The sequence below is a fragment of the Varroa jacobsoni genome, unplaced genomic scaffold, assembly GCF_002532875.2.
Source record: "Varroa jacobsoni isolate VJ856 unplaced genomic scaffold, vjacob_1.0 scaffold_1203, whole genome shotgun sequence".
Lineage (NCBI taxonomy): Eukaryota > Metazoa > Arthropoda > Arachnida > Mesostigmata > Varroidae > Varroa > Varroa jacobsoni.
In genome coordinates this window covers 625-27,069 of record NW_019214105.1, presented here as the reverse complement: position 1 = coordinate 27,069, position 26,445 = coordinate 625, and the positions used below count along the sequence as shown (strand labels likewise).

The following is a 26,445-nucleotide window of genomic DNA, read 5'->3' as shown; positions in this document are numbered from 1 at the left end:
GCCTGTTCTTTTGCGTAGTGGTAATCTGTTGTGGTAACATTGAGCTTGCATGTTATGAAGTATAAGTTTGTAGCGGCAATTTTCTTGGAAAAACTAAGATATCTGTCTTAGAACCTATTACGGTTAAGCGTTGGACCATTAGTTGCCAGCCGAGGATGTGTGGACAGTTTTTAGTAGAACAGATGAACTCGGCAGGATCTAGACAAACCAGATTAATTGCTAAGGATAATATATTTCAAGTAAACCGCCAAGAATCCTCACTAAATGTTGACGAAATAAAACTTCTACAGGTTCTACAGTGTAGAGTGTTATACAGGTAAAGCAAACGGATAACAAAGTTAGCTTAGCAGACAAAATAGAGCATTAGAGTTTAAAGCATTTCGTTGAATTTTATACACCCTTCTCTCAAACTGCAAAATCTCAAAAGAAGTTGGCGTAAGTATTAACTTCGGTTTATTGATCACAACCGAAGGATTCGCTTTTCATCTTCATTCGTATAGTTAAGTGAATCTCTTAGTTCAACCATCTCTGTATTGATTGTGCGTAGTGCCCTGCATGGAAAGCCAAATGTTGGTTAGGTTTACTAGAGATTCCTTAGAACACACATTTTATGATGTATGTAATTTTTTAACTTGCATATATTAACAATCTCTTTTTCATAAAATATGCTATACTTCATCACAATCTTACCGTTATCTAAACCCATTGTTATTATTACAGTAAAATAGTATTCTCAACGCTACATTGCTTTCGGCAGAGCTTTAAATTTTACTTCTGGTCAGGAATTATCGTGATGCTAGGGGAACGGACGCCACGTTTTTCAGCTGCTTTATCAGTTGATCTCAATAAATCTAACAGTTCCCGGGTTAAGTATAATAGCCTAGGAAGAGCAGAATACCACCGTCGAGAACGTACGTGTTCTAATTCTACTTTGATACGGGCTAATTTTAATTTGGAACTTCTGCCCATCCACCATTAAATACTTTGTCAAATCTTTAAACTCTTGCTGTTGGAATTGCACGTATACTGGTGTGTTTTCCTGGTAAGAATTTTTGCCAGTAGATTAGATAGAAACCTAGCAGACGACTAAGCGTAATTTTTCATTAAACGAATCATATTGAAGCTCCTTAGCTACTGGTTCCAACCGTTAAAAAAACCCTAGTAAAGAACACTTCATGTAAATAGACGTGAAGGTGGTTCCGTTTATATAATTTGATAGACTAAATGCTGTTCAGACTGGCTTTTCATGGACTTGCTTTAAATATTTTTCATCAAAAATGCTGAGCTATGCACACTCATCATATCGAACTTTCCCATAAGATAATTCCTAGTTTTTCCACCAAGGCAATAAAAAGCGGCCTTCTGCGAGTTATCTTCTACATATCTTTATAGGTTACGAGAATAAATTTTTTTGCCAATCTTTTCAAAGTGAAATTTTAATATCGTCAATCATTGAATAAATGAAATTCTCTCAGGATGCGCTTCAATCGATATAGATAGAATACTGTACTCCGGATACTAACTTTCACCGCACATTCTTCTTACTGCAATAAAGATACACAATGTTGTTTTGTGTCAGCCTAATTTATTAAATCTCATTTGCATCCGAAAACTTCCACCCCAACAGGTTTTTGAAGGATTCTTCATAATCTGAGTTTTAACAGATCACGCCGTCTCGTTGCCAATTTCTAGTATCCGGGCATCACCACTATTTTTTCTCTGAACTTTATGCTAAATTATATTATTAAACGTATATAAAAATCTGCGCACGATTACCGATGACTTCTTGGCCATGATGTAGCGAAAGTCGATCAGAGTTAATTAGGAGACAGAGCAGACGTTAGAGCACTCCCCCGAGTTCACTTGTGAGGTTGCGGTGGTTGGTCGAGAGCCTCCGGGAGAATCTGGCGGTGTCTGAGCAAATAGTCTTTGTAGGTCCTCTTCCATGGCCTTTATAAAGATGATAAGCAATCAAATTGCAACGAAGATGAAAGGAGAAACATCGTACAATTAAATAGTTAATAAGAAGGTTAGGATAGACAACTTTAATGACGTCGGCATATTTCGTGTATTGACTACACACCTTTTCTGATTATAACAAATAAACTATTTGACTAAGTTATAGAAATACCTTTTCGACATTGTTAAACACTAATTTGTATGATGCACAATACTGCTATCAGTGTCCATTTAATCAAATATTGCTAAGATTTTTGATAAAGTCATGCTTACAAGCGGATTCGTTGTCGTCGCGTATCGTTTGACTGGCTGGCCATTCTTATCAATTAAGAACTTCGAGAAATTCCACTTAATTGCACTGAAAATACCATAAATTCAATTTAAATAAGCGCACTGCGGCGTACTTGGACGAATTTGTGCTACATACGCTTATTTACAGGCCAGAATTATAATTCATATGGTCTGAGAATAAATGTTTGTGTCAGCAGTGAAAAACAAAATTCGACAATATATCATTTCAATTCACCATTGAGTTAGAATTCTATCTTGTATCCTATTGAGTTCATAATATAAACTTGTCATTCGTTTACGCATCAAGAACGTTAAATGTAATTATAGTCATATTAAAATCAAACAGAAACGCAGCAGAACACACGCGGTATCTTCGTTACATGACTACTGAATTGATATAGGTAAACTATATTATAATACACCACTTACTCGACTATGAATCCAGACTCTTTCATTTGGAGGTACTTCCACAAAGGGTGAGCGTTTTCACCATTAACGTTGATCTTAGCAAACATATCAAACTTCACACCATATTTACCTGAATTAGTGCAATCAGATAATGAATGTTATGCATAACGATCGGGACACGAATCGCCTTTAGCGGTGGCTAAAAGACTCCTAGGCACACATGTTTGACAATACACAACGTACTATGTTTACATCGCAAATATTGAATTGTTGTAAACAGCAATTCAATTAACACACATCATAATCTGGTGTATTCTCAACGTTGTTCATTTATGTCGACTGAAAAGAGCACCCCTGAGGCAATCAATATTCAATCAGATATTTGTCTGCAACCAACAGCTTTAAAGGCAAGTTTTAAGAACATGCAAAATGACAAATTTCGATAACTTGGTGTTTCAAAGTTCAAAGGCCAAAGGTGCATTCTAACCTACCGTATTCATTTGAAGTAACCGCGGATCTATGTGTAAACTTAACTAGAAATTGACACGTGACGCAATTCAACTGGCACAGACTCTTTTTACTACTGTTAGTTGAAAACACAATTTTGCTCCATATTGCTTAATAAGTTGTAGTATAGCAGAAAAAAAAACTATAAATAAATAACTTAATACATAACAGATAAAGAACATAATAAGAGCAAAAAAAAACTAAAGGCTGCGCACTTAACAACTACACTTAAAGACATTATTATTCAATGAGATTGCCTGCCTTGCACGAACTGCTTGATGTCTTCATTAGAGCCCGGTTCTTGATTTCCAAATTGATTGCATGGGAATGCTAAAATGCGAAGTCCATTCGAATCTGCATACTTCTCATACAGCATGACTAACTCGCGATAGTTGCGATCGGTTGCACCTCATTTGGTGGCAACGTTGACAATGATGCAAACGTGCCCCCTGAATTTTTGTATAAGGAGAAAACATAGAAATGGTTTGTCAAGTACTTTACCAAAAAAGACGCCCGCTCTTAAAAGACTATACCCGGACACATGCAAGTATTAGCTAGATAAGAAATGTGGTTTAAAATATATCATAAACATAAGATTTAAATAAATTTACGGTAGTACAAATGATTTTAGAAGCTAAAAAGGGAATCATTAGTAGTCGTCTCTTGTTTATTAATCTTTACACGTACTTGTATTTTATGAGGCTTACGTCGTTTCCGTCGATATCCAGAGCATTGAACTCATATATCGAACTTGCCTTCTTCCAGTTCGACTCCTTTAAATAAAAACGTTGACAATGTTGAAGCATTATATTTGTAAGGTTAAGCGAACAGGCCAAACAGACTGGTTGTAATTGTACCACAAACTACATTTACAATTTGGGTCGTATTTACTTTTGTAGTCCTTCGGTCAGACGTCCCATGGAAATACAATAAAAATAAACTTGGCTTTTAAGAAGTTCGTCCCTGCAATCAAATACCCAGCGTCACCGACGAACTGCAACATTAAATAGAATTACTGTGGAGAAATGAATCATCAACTGGCATCCAGTTGTAAAAAAGTATCGAAAGTATAAATAAGAGTGAATATTGTACTAATTGTTTTAATTATGGCTCTATATGTTAGCAACACATTGTGTAGAGCTATACTATAACTATAATGGCGAGGAATAATTAAACAGTAAATTAATTCATTATACACACCTAAATTCTAGGTGAAAGAGTTCGCGGATAACAATTAATGAACAGCAAAGTTCACTCCAATGGAAGACGTAATCGATAATTCTACGTATCTACCAACTTACTTCAAAGGTTCAATATAAATTTAGCGGAATATATATATTTTTTGTGCAATATTAATTTTACGCTAGAATTGGTCTGGCTGGCCCACTCATTATAATGTTCTTATTTTGTACATCTGTGTACATTCACGCAAGATTTATATATATTTGTATATTATGGTGTCTGCGATAATGTTGTTGGCCGTCATCAAAATTGTATTAAATGATTGCTCTTGATTCGTACCAACAACGACCTCCTTTACGTAGACTACCATGTAAAAAAAAAGAACAGCGTTTCGTCAGGACCCCGAATTGAGCAGCATATTCCTATGAAGAAATTACCCAACGTGCAGCCAACACCTTGAACTTGGGCTTCTACAACTTGGAGCCTGTTAATAGCCTTTATTACTGTTCATCAATCTATGTGCTGTACCACTGATGACCATAATCGAACTGGCAGACAACAAATGCTAATTGTAAACCATGGGTGTAGCACAACAATACTTACATACAACACAAATTAACTAGAAAAATTGCACGACTAAACCTCATAACATATTTTGGCTGCCTAACGATGCCAGGACGACCATTACCATTATAAGGCTGTCACTGCATGATGTCGCGGTTATACCTCTGTTTCTAAATGCCGTCGACGTTAATAAAAATAAAGGTCCTTTGCTATCTCTTTTGCTCCGTTTTTTAGCGCGCCGTAAAACAAATCTAATCGCAAACTTTCGATTTTTACCAAAATCGATGGCCCATTTAAAAAAAAAACGGCATTATTTAGACAAGTGAACAAATTGAGCGCAAAGAGTCCACCGACCAAAATATAGACCAGTATTTACAGCTTTTGCACACACACCCCCTAAGCAACAACGAAAGCAAACTGTGGCATTAAAAATGTACTTTGTAGGCGGATAGACAGAGAGACATCATCTATAATAAATAGAGTAGTTAGCTTAATAAGTTAATGTAAATATTAAGCAATAAATATAATGACCAATTATGAATAGGTAATGTTTACTTACCGACATATTTCTTGCAGCTGAAATGACGAAAGAGAAATATTATAATGATTAGATAATTATTGCACTTTGCGTTACTCTGACACTTCCTGGCTGCAATTAAAAAAAAAGTAATACAATTTTATATAGCCAAAGTCCACGATGTCTACTTTTAATAACTTGCGTAGCACCAGCCGAAAGATAACTGTTATTAAGTGGAAATTAAATAATGGAATGTAATAGTGTAATGGCTGCAAATTTAATTTTTTTTTTAAATGTATTAAAAAATAATGTTATTTTCAGCGGAACTCTTTATTGAGCTGATTAAGCATTAAGATCAACATGTTAGAGGTAGCAAAGCCTGTTATTGGTACACCGAAGAAATGCAATATATTATTCCTCTTTTTTGAGGCTAGTTTCAATTCAAGTAGTATAACATAGTATACGCACCCGTGGACTTCGCCCCGCACCTGTGTTTCCATTAAATGTGTTAAAATTTAGGTGTGTCAAAGGTAAGAAGTATTGCAGGCAGGCGTGAAATACACCAGTGGTTGTGTAAATAAAACTTTTAGTACCAAACAGCCTGTACACTGAGGGTTACTGCATTTGTATACGTGTAGGCCTATAGTTAAAATCGTTACGGAAGCTTATTAGCAAGTATTTCATTGCAGAACACAACAAATGACTACATTTATGGTTCGTTGCTCTTTTCAAGGCAAAGTTCTATCTTTGGCAAGTTTTCTACGCAATTAGGAGGAAGTACACAGCTAACCACGATGAAAAACGGATTCACCGAGAGACATAAGGACGTTGTTTTTTACTTTTGAAAGATATAAAGATGTCTTTAGACTTTGAAAATTGGCATAGCAAAGCATGATTGCGCTAGACGTTTAGCTCGCAGTAGTGCCAGTGTCTCATAGTCTTATGATATTTGGATATCCCGTTCTTAACCTTTGCTTCAATTAGGTGACTGTAAAGATCACAAACTATCACCCTTATGCCGTTTCACCGATTAGGTTATATTCCTTAAAATATCCATAAAATCGCTCAACAGAGCTATCGTTTCTATCTTTCATTAATCTAGCAATATAAACTTATACGCGTTTTGTTGCGTATTATAATCGGGCATAAGTCGCGTTTGTCTAACTCGGAAGTTCCACGAACCGATCTAGCGGCTTCCCAATGTATTTACTGGGTTCAAAGCATAGAATAGAACATCATATATAACTGAAATACATCTGCAGCTTGCATACAGTTAAGTATCATTAACAAAACTCCTACATTTTCGTGCCGACTGACAGTTTTGCAGCTTTTAATAATGCGTTTTGCTGTTGAAGGTCACATCAATATCAAACCAATGGCATCAGCCCATGTTCGCTATCGTAATCAACCGAAACGCATGAGGAGAATGACTTTAGATTTCAGTTCACTCATCGATCCATCGATGACGGCGCGAGACAGCGACAAAATTTCTGTGGGACTTGAAGGTCTACTAGCAGCTTATTCATAGCGCCCTTAAGTTCAGTTGACATTATTACAGCCAAGGATTTAAGAAGAACAGTTACACGTGCACACATTGTCCTTCGTTGACCCACAGTCTAGCATGGCATGACTACGGTCTTATAACTTCATTGTGACCAGCACCCTCTGCGTCGCAAGTCTTCAAAACCATATATACCAATCCACAATCGCATTTTGTGAATGGAAATATTTTGTTAACTACGTATAGAAAAAAACTAGAACAGTAGCGGGTCGACTTTGTTTATAGCACGCAGGGATAGGTGTGATGCATTCACCACTAACAGATCTACATGAGCCACAATCATGCGATGGCGTGCTCTCTTACTTATCGACCCACCTTGGCACAAGCCTTTGCCGATAATTGGTAGAATTCGCATCGTATTCCCACAATCACCTGATTCTCAACTATAGTCCCACTGACTGTTGAAACTCTATGCTAGATTCTTTCTGTTCTCTTTGTTTACTCACATCAGCAGACGAATGGATACTTTTTTCAAACCGTGTTCGCGAGTGTCATCGCGTAGACGACCCTTCCCGTCTATTTTTCTGGAATTTGGAAGATCGTGCTTTAAAAGCAAACAGAACGGTAGAACAAAGCATATATAGAGCTGAACGTCGCGCATTCTATTGCGGAAGTGGGCTTTGATTTTATTGAGTTAAAATTTCTAACTTACAACAATAACGCATTAATGCGTTTTTCTCTTAACATTCAATAGCTGTCTCCTGTGGATAACGTGAATATAATACTCCTATAGCATGAGCTTTAAACGATCATATTTTTAAACAAGAACTACTTAGTACGGTTAAACTTTTGATAATTGATAATTGGCTGATGGTGCGTGAATAAATTTTAACAGGATAGACAAACTCAGCAAGATTCGGATTCAGTATTAGTAATAATAGTTGATTAAACACAACAGACAGAATCACATGCAATGATTATTGCAGTTTTGCAGAGCCATCGAACGAACTTCCACTAGAGACATTCAACAGATGAGTATAATTTGTAACATTCTGCTAAATTTTGAGACAAGTTTTATTGGAAAAGAATTGGCTTTCACATTTGAATTCTGAAGAATTCTAAATAAGTACTAATTCATATTTGTTAACCATAAGTGAAGGATTCGATGTGAACTCCTCCTTCGTCTACTAATAATAGTATTAGTAAGTAACAAGCAACAAAATTGTACTTTCTTTACAAAATCCATACTTTTTAGCAAAGTTGAAAATGTATTTGTACTATCACATCTCACATATATAGAATATTTGCCAAGGCATTTGTAGTTTGGCATTCACACACACAGAGATTAAAAATTGAATTTTTCAGGGCCGATGACCAGTTCCAAGAAATCACCTACTTCGAATTGTTGTATCATATTTGCACGTTTCTACTCATGTTTTATATTTCTGTATGTCATTTTTATTCGAGATCTCCCAGTGGCCGTATCAAAGTGGTAGAGAATGTAGACAATCGGATCGTTGTTTCGTATCCTGTGTACACTATTTCTACGCTAAGGTCGTTCTTCTTGTGTGACCCCTGTCAATATACTCGTTAATATAGGGTTGTCATCGATCAATGGCCGACTTGGACAAGCTGCAGTTGAGCTCAACCGTCGAAATTACCAGCGAAATATTATACAGCTTAAAAAAGTCTACTTGAATTTGAAATAAAGTAGAGGACCGTGACTAGAGAACGTTGGGAAAGGAAGTCTGTATTTCACTGTTTAGTTTTGTCTAAGCCACTGGGGCTAATGCGAATTTCTTGGGGGTACATTCACATTGGAACTCTAACCAATAATCTGCTACAAAAAAAACTGTTGGTGCTTATGATAATATTTGTGTCTTCATTCCTGAATACTTGTAATCTGCGATCGACTACAGGATGATGGCGCTGTCGTCTGTATCAGTTATACTAAGGCTACCAGAGGCTGTCTTCAAAATAAATATAATATATAATCTACCTGTTTTACAGCGAGAAATAGGATTATTGAAAAAGGAAATCCTTGATCCTCGATTCTTTCAACTGCATAGCCCAGAAGGATCTCCGTTGGTACGTTCTTGTATGTTTTCCGTCAATCTCACATTAAATGTAAAATGACTGTGTCATAATGTCATGGGCTTGTTGGTGTATTTTTTAGAGCGTGCTTCACGACCGCCATGCTAAATAACCTCTTCCCAGCGATCCCATGCATTGTCGTCAAACAAACAAATATTCTAAACAAGTTCTAGTAAAAACGTTTTTTTTTTAACATTTACTAGGTTTTTTTCACTTATTTTGAAAATGATAAAATTTTAATGACAACATGAGTTTATACATAGTAAACAATTTGTTGGTCACGTCAGGGCCGTTGCAGCTGTCACTGTTTTAATGGCCTTGGTATTTTCCATATCCTCTTTAGGCAGGCGATTCAGAACTTGTTACGTTCGATAGATACTTTAACACTAAATAGAGTGTGTCCTAGAGAATCTTTTTTCTGAAATTGATAGGTTTTTATGGAATCGAAGCGTCGACATTACTAGCTTAAGTTTCGTTATTACTGTCTACAAGCGTACTTATTATAGAACCTTTGGTATGACTATATTTGGTAAGTGTTCTCATAATACCCCGTAGTGTTGCATACAAAAAAGTTATCAAATTTAGCATATACGAAGTTATTATCGTTGTAAGAAATACAACTTTTTTTATGTCTAATTTTTCGCTCTATTTTTTTCTTTATGTTATTATGATTTCAGATAAAACTGCTAAAATTACAATTCGTTTCGAAATAATTGAACATATCAGGCATCTTTAAAATTTTCCATGATTCGATAAATGGCTCAGAAGTATACATTTTTTTACACTTTAATTCATGAAAAATAAAATTCACGATTCAATTAATAACGTGATTACTTGAGACTAAGGCTGAAAAGAGAAACAATGCGAAACTTGGAAAGGCAAACCTTTCAATGCGTTGCTATGAGTATTTAAATGCACCGGCCGATAAATTAGGTGACAATAATAGTCAAATAAAAGGTAAAGACACCGAACAAAGTATATGCTCTTTTTGCTTGAGCTTAATTGAACCTAATAGAACGTGAATCGTTGTGCATTTCTATTTTCATGTGTAATTTAAGTTACACAAAGAGATTCCGAAAATGGTAACACATAGAGCGAATCAACAACACCAGGTGACATGCCGCGAGTTATATATTTGAATTTTTATAAAAACATCAAGGTACCTAAAGATAATAAGCATTCAAAATAAGCTTTTATGTTCGCTACGTATAACACAAGGCTTTTTGCAAGTTTCCAAGTATTTGCTTTTTCGGGATAACGTTTCGAATTTGGATGCAAACGTCACTACTTACTTCACCGAATATATCTACACAATTAACTAAAATAATCGATAGATGATGAGCAGGCCATCTGGTCTACGAAATATTATTACAAATAATCCGGCGATTGTTGTATTTTGTTGTAGCTATTGTGGTTCTGTAAACATAACGTGGATTCTGTGAACATGGATTATGTAGAGTGAAGTCAAAATATCGAATAATAACGCAATATCGAGAGAGAAATTTGTATGACTGGGTTACGTATTTGTTCAGCCAGGCAAAGTAGATTCAATGGGGTCATCATGTGCTAAAGATACGTTTGCGTTTAAAGCATAATTTACAATTATTTCAAAACGATCAACCTTTGCGCTCGTAATATACGTCTTGCTAAGTACAAAAACTAAATGTTTTAAGTATGTACGTTTGTCATTTGTTAATGTCTATCGTGATAGGCAATCGAGTCTTTGAATAGTTTATGGCTGGCAGTCTGGCATGTATCCCCCACGTTTCTAGTAACAAAATGACCAACTAGGAACCGTCCTGTGCTTAAACCGGCTTCGGATATGAGTTTCTTTTACGAATGATGCTAGCGTAATTGCCAACAATGTCAAAAATTACTTTTACGCTTAATCACCTGTCATGGTTTATGAAGTTTGGGTACTGCAAGGTAAATAATTATCAATTTTAATTGAGAAGCTTATAAGAAATGTGGAAATTTATTTGAACTAATGATTGTAATTTTATTCAGTGTTTTTCTACCGGATCTGGCGCTAATAGATAGAACTGTACAAATATACGAGATTTCGGAAAATAAAGAAAATATTTTATCGCAACGCAGTTCAGTTATTAGTACTGGTTCCAAAAATGTTTCGACAACCGCTTTTAGCAGTATGAACTGCCATCAAGACTTAGGGAGAACAGACTTTCTGGATATTTAAGTTAATATCGCTCACGGGCATACAAGTTTAGTAATGAACTTTATAAGGGAATGAATTTTAAACCAATTTGTGGCGAATCGACAAGCTGGACGATTTTATGTAGTTTGTCCAGAGCAAAACTGCACTCTGGAAAACTATTATTTCTCAATTCGACAACTATATTCATGGGTGTGCATATTGGAGGGAATATCCAAAAATGACATCTGGAAATAATGTGAGTCAAATGAAAATACATTTTGTTTCTATTCGTTTTCTGTCCATACGATAACGATCAAGGTCTACGTATGTTAAATTCTTATATGTATCGCTACGTAGTGTATGTAGTATATAAAAAAGATTGCCTTAAGATAGGCGATTTATCATTTGATAAGTAGTCAGTACGCGCGTACACAGTGAGAATTAGGATTTTCCACACAAGTATATCCAGCCTACGGAAATATGTTTAGTTCAAATAAAATACAATTTTAAAACATTATAAATATAGCAGACTCATATTCATCATTCGAAAGTAATTTGTTTCAGGACAGTATGTTTTATAAACATATCGTCTCGCGGCTTGAGACATCTATAAAACTCTTTTATACTTACTTTAATATCGCTAATCCAACGTTAGATCTCACTGCTTGGGTGTCCTCATACGCTATAATGGGACGAACTGCAACTAGCTGAGAATGATGTTTTGTCGCTGCGTCATCATTGTGTTCCGGGTTGACCGATCGTTTCGATCTGATTGTGAGGGTCGGCATGCTACGGTAGAGTCGCGTAGGTAAACGCCTCAAGGACGTATACGAAACGCTGCAAGCTCTCCGTTCCTTGATTGCAAAGGGCGACGCGACGGTGAACCACGGTTACAGCCAATCGAAAGTTCGAAACTCGGCTGTCATTTGGGGGTGAAGTCAGGCCAAATTCGAATCGGCAGGAATCTAACACTCTTCATCGTATCAGGAATCGCTACTTCTCTACCTGCAAAGTGAACACGGTGGGCAACTTACGGTTCTGGGTTTACCAGGTATAGCCATGGGAGAAGCAGGTCTACGACGACCGTTTAGGACAAAAAATCGACAGGTCATCAGTGAACCTGTATTTACACAAATGTGATTAACGGTGTATGTCTGCATATATGAATGTTAAAAGGATGAAGAAATTAAAAAAAGTATTTTGGAGCTAATTTATTACTAAACGTTGGAATAAAATTTTAGCAACAGGTTATATAGTTGAGTGATAGATACTACAGCAATATCATGAAAGTCTCAAGAGCCGGAAGCTGCAAAGACTCCTGGCTAAGGGTCGGCCAAGCGCAGCTATACCGTCGTAGGGACCCTTTGTCTTATATTCGTTTTTTTATATACAACATAATTATTACGCTGTCTTTATTAAACTAGTACTTCAAAACGAATGCATACATTACTAGTTTTAGAGGCGGCCAGTTTTTCAATAGGCCAATTGTAGCACACGTCTTTTTAACAGCCAGGAATCAATGGACTATATGTAGGTACATAAAAATTACTCTCAACCCGTAATCGGATGGTTGCGTGATACAAAGCTTAAAATCTTCATTCATTGAACTTTATTGTCGCCAATTCTGCAACTGGACAATGCGTTGTGTATAATTAGAGCACCTGGAGGAATCACCTTCGCAAGAATATTTATTTAAGCACTATGCAGAAATGGAGGCCTTAATCTGCTTGGTCGGCGCTCTTTACATAGGAATTACTTGTTCGTCAACTAAAAACGTCTAGTCGGTGATAGTTAGGTGTAAAATATTTATACAGGTTTACGAACGGCAAATGGAGTCAGTCGCGTAGTACCACACGAGGTTGAACTGATTATTTTTGAGAAATGCATTTTCCTCCGAACGACGATTTATAAAAAATGGCAGTGAAGTTTAATCGAAAACTGCTGCCCGGTCAAGCGCGACTTGTTACCAAGCTTCGCTTGTCTATGTAACATACAAATTGTACAGGTGACAGGGCAATGGATTTTCCATGAATTAGTCGCGGCAGCGCTGGACGCAGCTTACTGAAACGGTTTAAACATATGCTGTGTATTTTGTTGTTACTGGCGATGCGTAGCGGATTTCCTACACCAATCCGAAGTGAAAAATGTCTTTCATTGATTCCGAACAAGTAAGATGTTTGGCTTTCCGTATGTTTAAAGGCATATAGAAAGAGCATTACAATTACCTACTGTTTTTGCGTGAAGCATATATAGATAATGCCGTTATTGACCCAAAATATACAGCATTTATGTATCTAATACGTTTTTCATTACCTCAAAGTGTTAAACCCACCTATACAGTGCTTTCAGTTAACTGAAAAATAATCCTACCGAGAGAGTATTCGATAATATGCAGTAATTTAAAGTTGTTAATTTCCATTCCTGGTGCTGTTACTGATCTTGCATGACAATGTGATATTTTTCTCTACCAAGGTTGATATCTGGATTATCCTGTGGTGTTGTTTAGTGATCGTTAACAAGATGTGTTTGTATATATGACAATACGCTATCTACAGTGCGCTGGTGTCAATAGAGTGATACTCCTTATTATTGGGCTTCAAGTAGTAGTAAACGGTAGTGCAGTGTTTTTGTTTGTAGCTTTTTAAATCGATCTTAAGTTGTGTTTGTTATTATATGCGATAATCGCCTTTACGCAAATTACTACGACGATTGCCGAACAGACGAGGCAACTGAGGCCTTGGATCTCTTTTGCAAGTAATTGTGAGAATCTAGGTGTTCATATACTTACGGCTATGCTGTCTTCTCCCAGGAAAGAATATAAATATAAATTAATTACTACGCGTTATTATTATTAGGTTAGAACACTATGGAACACTAGTAAGAACTGGTAGCATGATTAAATCAAATTAGTTGAATAGCTACGTGTTTAAACCTAAACAGACTCCGTCATGAACAGTGTTAATAAATAACAATAAAACGCTAGCCAAAAACAGTTACCGTTCCGTCATACGCTACAACAAAACATTCGTGTGTCTTATTATCGGTGTTCAACTGTTTTTTCCAGCTGTTTCCAACTGTGGCTGTTTTGGTTACACTTCTGACTTCTTCTCTGAAAAGAAATAACCACCATGATTACGATCGCGGTTGCTGCAAGTTTTTGTTCATGTTGTTAGTATTGTTTGAAACTCGTTGACGTCGGTCACGTTCCATTGAATAACAACGGCCATATCGAAGACGGAACAAACAGATCAACGAGAAAATGAGAAGGGTGAATTATAACAGACTTTATAACATCCTGAAGTATAGGAACTTTCGTTACAATACAGCCTAACAGTTTACATGAGTCCTGTACAAAACTTCGTGGCACAACATCAGTCCGTTTCATTGACATACATATGGTGTATAAAATAAAACGTCCAGCTCACTTGCAGAGCAAAGACCCTAGCAACAGCTTGATTCAAGATGGCAGCGACTTGCCATTGCCGTGGTCGCCGTTTCTCACGGCACCCTAGTCCCTCCCTCACTTTGTCGAGAACTTTTGCCACTCAACTTTGACGTGTATAAAGACGCCGGCCAGCCGATCGGAAGGCTTGCCCGTTTCTTTTTTTTTGTTTTTACACGCACAACTTGCACGAAATTGCCTCAATTTTATTTACAGAAATTGGTAGAAAAAGTGCATCCAAAGGGCCTTTGTTTGCAGAGAATGCGGCCAAACAGACAATTCATCGAAATGCTACGAAAAACACTGCTGCTTATTGCTTAGCTTCACCATCGTTATTACTGAAAATTAATATTAGGTGTTTACTGCTGTTAACTAAATCGTGAGTTCTCCTTTAAATCCAGTAGAAGGTACAAACTTGTTAAGAGCGCATAGGAAAGAAATGTCAATTGCAGACTGCAAATTGAAACTAAAACCAGTTCCTGTCAAACCTGCAAAAGCAGTTGCCGCTATACCTGAGCTTTGTAATTGGTGGTTGAAATTTGCTCCGACCGTATGAGATACTCGAAATAGTACGTCAAGACTAAGTTTTCCTGTCAGACCACTACTGTGAAAAATGACGGCGTTAGCATAAAGTCTGACCCGTAGACAATTCGTCCTCAGAACACTGGCAAAATGCTGAAGATTTGTTCGGTAATTGTCAGGGAAGATAAGAAAGCCTGTTCTAACGGATAATCGTCAACGATAAAAAGGCTGTGGTACAAAAATAGAAAAAAAACTGGTTGTTTACTTATTAGAGCAAGCGTACAAGTGAAAGTTACAGTAGATCGTTGCAGGATAAGCTATTGAGTTGCACACACGCCTTGGGATCAGTCTTGAGACAGGCTACTCCCTATTATGCAGTAGCAATGGCAAAAAGTCTGATAAGTAAAGTTAAATAAAGGACCAACACGTACGGTGTGTCACTAGCTTCTATTGTATTAATTACTATGTTTCGTCTCTATCATTTTGTTCTAGACAACAGTGACTCAATAGTAGCGGTTGTGATACTCGCGAATCGTGTGAAGCGCCAATGGAAAATGAAGGACGGCATGCTCCAATTTAATTAGTGAGGCAGTATTATATAAAAGTTAACTGTCGGCTTTACAAGCGGTGTCCAAGCCACAAAGTGGTCGTACCAATGAAGAATATCCGTTCGATTATTGACGCAACGATTTTATCGTCGATGACTGAGACATCCTTAATATAAGCCTCGTAAAGACCATAGAGCGTGCCAAAGTTCTCGAGTGGGACATGCAGACCTAATTTACTTGTAACTACATGATTATATAAATGTTGTAAATTTCTTCAAACTGGCACAATACGCAATACATTACGATGCGGTCGAATTCAATTCTTTAATGTTACTTTAAAGTCTCAGTACTTTCAGTTTTGATAAAATTCGTTATTTAAATGGATGTAAGTGACAGCCAACTGCAAAACAAAAAGAAGTTGTACCGGTCAGTTGTTTAATTGTTTGCTTATTTGGGAATATTACAGATTAAAATGTGTGCCTCGTAAAGCTACTTACGACATAGATTTCGTTGCCGTTAACCAGAAAACTCAAGCTGACAATGTCTACATCGGCTTGACAAAATAAGAAACGGCGAAATTTCGGCACGATCTGCGCGATATGAAGAAAAGCTGAGCGCTTTATGTCGTCACCTGCGTTCTCGTCGTAAATCCCTAGGTCAATGGATCCTCGCCATTCGTTCTTTTGGGCCAGGTTCGATCGAACTGGCCCAAAAGAACATGGTCCTACTTGCTAGCGATGATGTCAAATCTGGTCAGACGGACCTGAAGTCTATTGTCGCTGATTTCCTTGCTAGTGCCGGTGCTAAGCTAATTTTCGTGTCAGCTACAGCCAACTCGGCAGCAATGACGGCTTCAGCCTTTCAGCTCTGGCCAAATTTCGCTCGAAGGAAATCTCAAAATCGTACGTCGTCGATGACAAGGTTGAAACTAACAATCTGCTTTACAAGCCCGGCGAGAAGCGTGATCACTGCGTGATCATCAAATATTTCTCATGCGGTAGCGACTTATAAGGTGTCATAGACGAATACGCGTCTGAGTTGGGCAAGGGAGACCGCAACGCGATCGCTGTGCATAACAGTTATGAAGATGCACTAAGCTAATAACCGTACAACCTTTATGGTAAAAAGTATTTTAAATAGTTTTATATATTAACGTTAAAGATTGTGATATTGTATTATTAACCTGAACACATATGAAGTAACAATAACGTGAATAAATTCAATTTGATTGATTGAACTACCATATCTTATCGTCCTCGTTGAGCTCTGCCAACGGATTCAGATGCACCTGAAATATCTGACTGAGTTTTCGGGCTTCGATCCTGTACTCAGTATTCTCAGTTGTCAGTGCAAAACACTGCTTGTACTCCAGTTGTTCACGCTCTGTTCAAGCACCGTTGCTGTATCGAAAACATGCTTGCGTCAAACAATGACATGCTACTTGAGCACAAACTTCGACCGAAGATGCAAGATGAGTTCCATCGGACACCTGCGGTCACCCCTCCAGAACATCACGAAATTTAAGGTGCGAGACGTTGCGGCTGTACGGATAGCTTAAGATGCTTCATACGCGCGCAGATGAGGGCAATTGCAAAAACGGGAGTGTTTGTTTAATGCCTAATAATGTCATACTTCTGCAAATTTAGTATATGTACATAAAATATAGGTAGGCTTACGCTGACCAGATTATTCTGAGTTCAGTTTTTCATGTAATCATAGTTTAGTCCGGTTTTACCTTTTTTTTTTTTTGAAAAGTATTATTATTCTAACGTCCTGAAAAATGTACCGTAGGGGAAATTTTCTTAACTCGATATCTTGCGCAGAGATAAATGCATGACAAACCGCTCAGTTATGCGCCACGTTGACTGTGATTGTATATCTATTGAAATTCGAATATATCCAATAATGTTCACTAACAGACCTTTGATTTTCTAAACTTAATGATTCGTTCGATATGAATTGTTGACAAGTAAACAGTTTCAATATGATAAACATTGATTTCTGGCAAAAAAAATATATCTACATTTTACGCAAGCTCCGAGATCAGTAAAAATTTGTAGCGCTGTGATTACGGTTTTGGCGTTCTCAATATATTACGATAAGGAGCAATTGTAGTGAAAAAAGTTTCTGAACTTATTTGTGTGGCTGAAATGGAGAAGTGCACCTTGAGTAAACATTAATTGGCTTTATTTTTTTAAAGGGTTACTGTGAATTCGAGTTACAAAAAATTAACTATAAAAAATCTTGAAAAAAATCCGATTTTCGAGATCTGGGAAGAACAAAAAGACGATCCGACTGCGAAAGAAAAATGAAAAAAAATGGTTAAGACATAACTGCGAAATATAAAATTATGTTTACATTACAATCTATAAATAATCAGTAACGCGGCCATGTATGCTAGCGGTCTGTTTTAGTGAACACTTGTTTGGACTGATTTCGTCTCTGTGTGAGCAATTGAAAGTTCTAGTTTCATCCGAACTTACCTAGAATACAATTAACGTAGTTCCTCAATAAATTCCATTATGCGTATGAAACGTAGTTGAAAGTAGTACGTGGTGTACCATATTCAATGACGCGAAAAATATTTCAGTATTCAATGTATAGAAACAGTGTGAAGTACTGACTTCTAAAAAGTGGGTCAGCCTATCCCATATGCCTGATGAGATAAAATATTTTTTGTTGGATTTTATCTTTTTTCATAATTACCTGTGTGTATAGATTCAATTTGGGGCACAAAAGACCTTGCTAATAAAATGTTTATATAAACATTACCCCCATCGTAGAGATCGCCGATTCTAAACTTGGTCTTGAAATCTGTGGAATATATAGGAAAAAAAGTTACAGTATAACAAAAAAGTACATAATTTTTTTTCGGAGTAATCGGATCTTGCGGAAAACACTTGTGACTAGGTATTAGATTGTGAATACAAGTGAAGGCGGTTTTTTCATGCCTTCCTTTTTGCCCTTCCACTGTACACTATATGCTGCCTGAAACCGTTCTCTTTTTTTCTCTATGAGCCCGTTGTATTTTTATTGTGCCATGAACGCACCTTATCACAAATATGGATGTTCCTGGTACAAAAGTATATTGACATGCACTCCGTTTCGCTTTTTGCCTCGCCGAGGTTAAGAGCTGCTAGAGCGGCCCAAATGTATATGCAGAAAGGACCCTTTGACTAAAAGGACTGTACAAGGAACGAGTTGTTAGCCCCAAAGATAAGTTACTGACACCAAATCGTAATCAGGCATCGTGTATGTGTGGAATTTTATCAGGGATTACCATTGTGGGTGTGTTATGGATTGACAAAGGCAAACGAGAAAGTGCGGCCATAAACATCGTGCTTGGCACCTGACGAAGTGCAGCGCTTCTCAACGGAATCATCACAGGTACCGACAAATGATAATATTTCGTCGGTATGAGCAAATAGAGTGAGTGGCTTTAGGAGATATGCCTACACCCAGAGTTCAGCCAAACCTCCACCTCAAAAACTTCACAATGCAGATTTGGTGGGCTTTACGAGGTAGGTCTTATATACTAGGAAATGTTTGAAAAAACAAGGCCGTCAAAAGAATCTGTATGTGGCCTACTTGTATCGAGTGAGTGAAGCTTCAAACATCAAAGGTCCGATAGATATGAAAAAACGTTCCATCTCTATGACAACTTCAAGCGCACATAGCAAAGCTCGTTAAGTAAAAGGTTCCTTCGCACCTACCAGATTTTCCAGATGTCGGGTTACCGTCTTTTCCAATCACTAGCAGCTTACACGAATAGCCGTACATTTAACAATAGGTATTTTTTCAAACGCTTACTGGACGGGTTCATTAACAGCAGACTTGAAAGTTTCTAGCCAGAAAAAATATATAGATTGGTTGAGAGATGAGATAAGGTCGTAGGACGGCGAATACATAGTAAATTGATTTGTTACTAGAATCTGAATGAAACGCGAAGTTCCTTGTTAGATAGAAAAGGCGCCAGTATTTATGTACCAATTGAATATAAATAAAGATGGTACTCATGATGATTAACCTAGTATGAAGTATTGGGTTCGGATCAAGACATTAATTAACGCGCTGTAAGTAAAACAAAACCAATTTACATCTTAAATTTGTCAAATCGTTTACACAGTTTTTCCCTAAGGGTCACTAAGTAAATCAATAAACAAATGGTAAACCGTACATATGTGTTATGTCTGCTAGTATACCTAAATAAAATTACGTTAAGACTTGGTAATATCATGACTGAATACCGGCACTAACAAGGAAATCAACAAGGACCGATTTCAGTTTTATCTGACCTGATTTGAAGTCATCACCAGCAACCAGGATCTTGTTTTCTCGGTCAGTTCGGTCAGACCTGGCATAAATGTGTTCTGTGGGGATCCATTGATGTAAGTGACCCCTTCGAGAATACAGGCGACGGCGTACAGAGTCGACGCAGAAATCTCGCTTTCGTTGCGGTCGATCAAGGCAAGCAAATTGGCGGCCGTGTCGTTGAAACCGGTCTCTACAGCGCAAAAGCGCTCAGTATTAGTGGCCCAATGGACAATGACATTGGGTCAGCGCAGCTTTCTATATCGCGCAGATCTTCCCGGATTTTTGCCGTTTCTCCTTTTTTTTTGTCAAGTCAATGTAGACATTTTCGCTAGCGTTTCCTCATTGGTGTCAGTGAAACCAGGATCATAGATCGCAATGCGAAGCATAAAGTTTTTCATACGAAATATTTACAAATAAGCAAATAATTTAAGGTCTGGTCGTCATAGCTTTTTCTGTTTTGCCGTTGACCAACACCTGCATCAACGTGAATAGCGGATTTCATTGAAGCAAAAGTTACAAAAACGTTAAAGTAGCACCAAAGCATTAAGTCCAGCTGAGTTCACGACATTTTTTTGATTATATAGTTGTCTTTGTATGTTTATGTCGAGAACTTTGGCGTGCTTCATGCTTACTGCAGAGTTCACCGTAGAGAATCCTAGTCATTGGGTATGAGGTCGTTGAAGTCGAGCCTTGGAACGATATCCTTCACTGGTACGAACATTCGTGGCCTAGGGCATCAGTTTCGAGGCCGACAGTTGGCGCTTCAGTGATACTGCTTCAGGAATTAGCTTGACATATGCCGTCCTTCGTATTCCATTGCGCCTTCGTACAATTCGCGAGTTCAGCCATCGTTGCTTAGAATATGTTAATGGATAGCGAAACGTATAGGTACAACAAAATTTAATGATTCGACCTGTTATAGAAAGGACTGAATAGTATACAGAATCGAATTAGAGTAACATTTCGATCAAACACCCTTCTACCTCCTGAAAAAACTAGATAAATTGTATTTTGGAAATGTTCTACTGCTAGGACGTGTTACACATACATATCTCAAGATGCTTATCACCTATTATTAGGCTCTATGTATAGAAGACTGCATTAAACGAAAATGAAAATGTTTTTTCATATGAAAGTATAAACTTCTATATATATATATAATATATATATATATATATATATATATATATATAAACTCTATAGAGTATTGCAGTAGTATCAACTTTAAAATCAATAAGACGAAAGCACGAAACGGTTGCAATTAATTGCATAACAAGCAAAAATCTATGTGAATTGCTAATATGAGCAAACAACGTACACAACTCACCTAGAATTTTTTCTCTTCAAATCACACACTTCGCCTTTGTCATCGTTATTGATGGAGCATAGCGTGTGTTACTCCTTTTTTGACTTTTACTGGGGTACTCGTATGGTAGGCTATCATTTAGGTCTCCCTAACCGACAAACGCCAAATAGGCCGTTGGCACTTTTCGCGCTGTCCTAAAAACGAGCATCTTCGTTCGCCGGTAGCACTTAGCACTGGCCTTTTCCTATTACGAGGATTCGACCTCGATGTACCCCTCCAAAGACTTCACACGACTGGAGCAAACGTCAACTTCCATCCTTGTTGCTCCACTGTAACAGCAATTGCTGTTGCAATTTTGTTTCAGTTTTAATTTGGAGTTTGCGTCAAACTTCTGTTTTCTCTGACCCTCAAGACGGCCGGGTCCCCTGCTATAAATTCAATAGAATGCTTTCGACTCAGCTCAGTAAACTGCTGGTGTAATAGTCCTCGTAATAGTTAGATAGGCACTTACTGTTCTTTACCTCTCGTTTCCGACTGGTTAACCGCACAATCGTGGTGATAGTAAGTAGTAGCGTATTTTCCAACGCTTTTCTTGATTGTCCACCATGATGAGACGCTGCGAAGGCGGTTTATCCAACGATAGCAGCAAACTCAGTCTGTAAAGGTTGTGAGTATTGCTGTTTGATCAGCCGGTTGACATCCTCATACACGGTGGGCGATGGAAGTTCTTGCCATACAACAAACAGAAGGAAATATATGCTATAGTATGTAGTGCACCAATGATGAAAAAGGTTATGCGGCAAACTGACACGACTGAACCTGTCACAATAACAGTCATCATAACTGACATCGTCATGCTGGTTATTACTGTTAATGGAAGTATTAGTGTAGGGTAACAAGGATAATAGCAGTCAGAACAGGTATAAGGCCTCACAAAAGTATCTGCCGCGAATTGGACGCTCGTAGGAGAGTAGGAGAAAGGGAGTGGCGGGTTCACGAAAGTAAAATTGACTTTTTCTGCCGTGGCGATACCGGCCGGCCTTAAACCTGAACCTGGCCGGTTTGACATAGTAAAACTCACCAAAAGCGTTGTGAACAGAATGCACGAATGTCCCACCATCGTATATGACGTAATAGTAGCTTTTGAAGTAAAATGTATTTGTCATTGAAATGTTATGTATGTTTGTTTTGCTTTAAAAAAGGCTAAGCAAGGTTACTGTTTTCATTAAATATGTTAGAAGTATAAAGCTCGTGTAAATGAAAATGCATAATAATTGGAAAAACCTTTTTCTAAGGGTCCTCATTCATGGTCCCATTCAGTGGACGATCATTGGTTTACGATGTTAGCACTAAATATATTAACGCACAGGTTCTTCTAACTATTCAGAAGAGATTTCCCAGAGAAAAATATGTTCCGTCCAGCGAGAGTACTGATGAAGATACCTACAAGAATTGGATATTAAGAGTGTCAGCGAAGCTAGTGTGGACAAGGGCATTTTTCATCGCCGCAACCGTGCCCCAATCGATGGCTAACTTATACTGAATATCGGGGATCGCTCAGCTAAAAAGAGCACGTTTTACATAGATATATCGGTATCACCTATAGACACGCCTGATTAGTAATCACAGTACCATAAGACAGTCCAACTACTAGCTAGACTATAAACGAATAGAGCATCTTCGAAGCTAGTAAGGATAGCAGCAATTCTAGGTGATCTTTCCTACGCGACTGCGTTTTCTCTGCGTAAACGTTGCCCCCGGGAGGCTAGTTGGAACCGCCAGACGACCCGCGGACCGCAAGCACAAAGCAATCACGTCGTTAGGGTTTATGTGTAATTTAAATACTTTGTGACCGTGAAGTGAAAAGCGTTAATGGATGCAGTAATATGGATATTAAATCAAATCAATCTAATTTAGACTGCGTTTTGTGACATGTTTCAGCACGCGGTCGCTTGGAACGCATCAGATATCTGCTTGACAAAATTTACCGCTTTAAGACCCGCCGCTAATACATAGCACCATACACATCCTGGATGAATGAAGATCGTTGTTTATCATGCATACAATTATTAGAATGATAAACGATTCATTATGTCGGTTTATTGATTACCTTATTTCTACTTTAGGGAATGGGCATGTGCTGTTGTGTATAAGTCAAGTGTATAGTAATCATCTATACTGTATAAATCGCATATAGTGTACGATAATTCAAAAGTGTTGTTGCGCAGGGACTCGGACTCATAGTCGTTAGGTTATAGGTTTAATAATTGGCTGAAATGCAGTGATATCCTTCGATTGTCTTAGTCTTCAATATCAGCTCAGCATACAGTCGTGTTCTATCAATATGGCTAGCGGTACGTACATGTTATTTAGAATAATAGTTATGGCACTACCGCTACAGACCCGTGCCTGGCACAGAGAGTTTTAATATTGTGCCAGTTGTGTACATTCCCTCAAAGGTGTTGGTAATTACTTACTAGTTTCGCTCTTCTTGCTGAATAATTAAATGATCCGAGTCCATACTGGATCTGAAACCCAAGACATCTATTTTACTCAGTATCGCTCGGGTTAATGCAATTCTTCTCTCTTTTTTTTTACATACGGTGCCTACTTTTAGAACTAGCTGAATGTCTAATCCATGCGGTATGAATTTTTAAACTTAGGCCAAATTTTCCAACTAACCGCTGTAAACCCTATGTAACCTAGTCTAAAATGAACGTGTTTATTTTTTTTTCGAGAGGAATATCTATTGGCATCGAAACTGGCAAATTTATTTATTACAAAAATAGTTGTAATTTTAGTGTTATATTTTCACTAGTTATATGCACTAATACGCTTTCTTAATATTAATTTTTGTTTTAAGATCCTTTACTTTTATTGAAAAAATTTAATAAAAGCTTTGGTCATTTTTTTAAACAAAAGAGCCAATATAAGGCCTTAAGAGACCGCGGAGAGTAACGTACTGTAACCCATATGAGTGAACGAGTTGGTTTTGAGAAAGGCAATCTTCTCTGAATGGTGGCGTCTAATTTGGATCAGAAGGGAGGTTATAAATAAAGAGCTTTAGACCATGCTGGACAAAGATTACAGTCAAATTCGACATTAACTTGCTCGTCAGTTAGAAACTACTCGGGAAGAGGATCTTCGCCATTTTCGTGATCTAAAAACCGCAAGATAATGCATTCGCTTTAAATTAACTAAATGTTTTTACATTCAGTATTCCCGTTAGGTATTTCTAGCTTTTTTTAACTAATTAAAAAGTCGTTTATTTCCCCAGTTTATAAATGGTACCGGTTTGTTGAATATGCACAATCTAAAGATAACATTGACAATACTTATTGCTACGTTTGGATGTCATGTTATTCGAGAAACCGCTTCGGGCTTTTTTAAAAGTTTGGAACGAAGCAGTGAATTTTTAAAAACTTTTTACGCAATTCAGGCATAATTGGCAAAGTTTTTTTTATCGTACACGAATTTACTAGTTCATTGTTTTGCAAAAAACCTAGTCATACAGACTTTACCTTCCAAAAAAACGATCGAAAGATATAAGACACATAAATAAGGCCGCCATAGTGTAGGCTTATTGAGGTAAATTTCGTGCTTATTAAACTTCTCCTTCAATTTTTTAACAGTTTTGAATGCGCTATAGTAGGCGCCACCATTTTGGTCGATGGACACTTTTTAAAAGAAAACTTCTATAATACACTTCAAGTACGACCGGATACCGTCAGAGCAAAGCCTGTCCAGTACGGGGTAAGTGCGGGTGAGCTTGTTTCTTTCAGGTACGCACTAACTCGCAATTCTTACCTATAGTCACTCCGAATCAGCCTGGATCTTCTAATGGCAGGTGAAGGGGCACATATTATTCAAATCGAATTCATCAGTAATGTACACGGCAGCTTTGTGGATCAAGATGCTCGGAATGTTATATATGAGCGTAAGAATAAGAAATCTATAATAGTGGTAATTATGATAACCACTACTCGTTTGCCTAATAGTGTTACAGGAATTAAATTCTCATGTAAACCAGGGCAAATTTAGCAATAAACGAAAAAATGATATCGAACAGTGTTTGTCGAACAGTTAATGACAAGCCTAACATGCGCCTAGTAAAATATTTTAATATTTATATGCATATTTATAAAGATAACAATAATAATATACGAGATACTCCCGACGAAGGTTTTACGTCGATCTTTACAGATAGTGCGTGGAAAAGACAGAGGCTTTGCACTCAGAACAGCAGCTATCAAATTAAGCCCCATCTGCTACATCGCACGTTTTCTTCAATTCGGTCGTCTCTACGAATCTTTAGTTTATATAAAAATCTGTTCAGCTACTAAAAGAACAAAACATAAAACTCCGAACGGGTGAAGGTTACCTATATACCGTTCTTCTAAGGGTGTATGCTGCACAGCGGGAGAAGGTAGACCTAAGACATCTGCTGTTGATTGCAGCGTGCAGGGAGGATGCCGTATCTATTATTAGGCGTATTGGATAATAATAACAATAATAGAGCGAGGTCTCAGATTTATAAATATGGATAGCCGGAAACTGTTTCTGACTTTGTTACGAGTTCAGCTAGGCAGCAAAACGTCTTCTACTAAAGAATCTCCTGTGACTTTTGAAGCTGCCCTACTGGATCATGTGTTCTGTCACAAAACGGGTTGGTCGAGCAGCTGTGTATATCCTGTAGTGTGTGTATACTGTAGTTTTTCACTCTATGAGTATTTCACCGGACACGACTACAACCTAAAACCTTTCCTCGCACAAATACAAAGTCAAATTGCTTCTAATAAATAAGAGATTTAACTATAAATTTCAGCTGGTGACGTATAAGGTCGCTTTCTTCTAAATGGCCCAGGTAATGTTTGCGTCTGTAATAACTTCCACCGTGAGTTCTTCAGCCGATAATGCCTTGACGCTGGCGTGCGTTAAGTTGAACGTTGTCAAAATGAACTACAAATGAGCATGGGAACCAATACGAAATAGGTTTTTATAAAAAGTGATTACTCTTCAAGCCGAATGTACATAAGGGTAACCATAATGAAAAAATTTAGTAAAACAGACTGATAAAAAAACCAATTGGTTTTGCCAGGGGTACAAAATATGTCACCTACCTTTTCTAGAAGATC

General features: G+C 37.5%; 1 protein-coding gene and 1 long non-coding RNA gene across 4 annotated transcripts; one reads left to right on the top strand and one right to left on the bottom strand.

The window, feature by feature from the left end:
* Nucleotides 1–1,565: 1,565 nt before the first annotated feature.
* On the bottom strand, nucleotides 1,566–11,834 carry LOC111267629 (glutathione peroxidase-like). 3 transcript variants are annotated; one of them, XM_022845970.2, is made up of 7 exons: nucleotides 11,809–11,834; nucleotides 5,471–5,487; nucleotides 3,853–3,938; nucleotides 3,427–3,614; nucleotides 2,680–2,788; nucleotides 2,233–2,317; nucleotides 1,566–1,950 (listed from the first exon to the last, which is right to left on the bottom strand). In XM_022845970.2, the coding sequence occupies exons 2-7, from the start codon at nucleotides 5,474–5,476 to the stop codon at nucleotides 1,822–1,824; spliced, it is 603 nt and encodes a 200-aa protein (XP_022701705.1). In that variant the 5' UTR covers nucleotides 5,477–5,487; nucleotides 11,809–11,834; the 3' UTR covers nucleotides 1,566–1,821. The 3 variants fall into 3 exon arrangements, with proteins under 3 accessions (XP_022701705.1, XP_022701703.1, XP_022701704.1); XM_022845968.2 differs by lacking the exon at nucleotides 11,809–11,834 and adding an exon at nucleotides 7,305–7,446; XM_022845969.2 differs by lacking the exon at nucleotides 11,809–11,834 and adding an exon at nucleotides 6,728–7,069.
* LOC147752511 (uncharacterized) lies at nucleotides 7,546–11,645 on the top strand. Its single transcript, XR_015313893.1, has 3 exons — nucleotides 7,546–8,131; nucleotides 8,295–9,017; nucleotides 9,701–11,645. It is a non-coding gene; the product is annotated as an uncharacterized LOC147752511 (long non-coding RNA).
* Nucleotides 11,835–26,445: the final 14,611 nt, after the last annotated feature.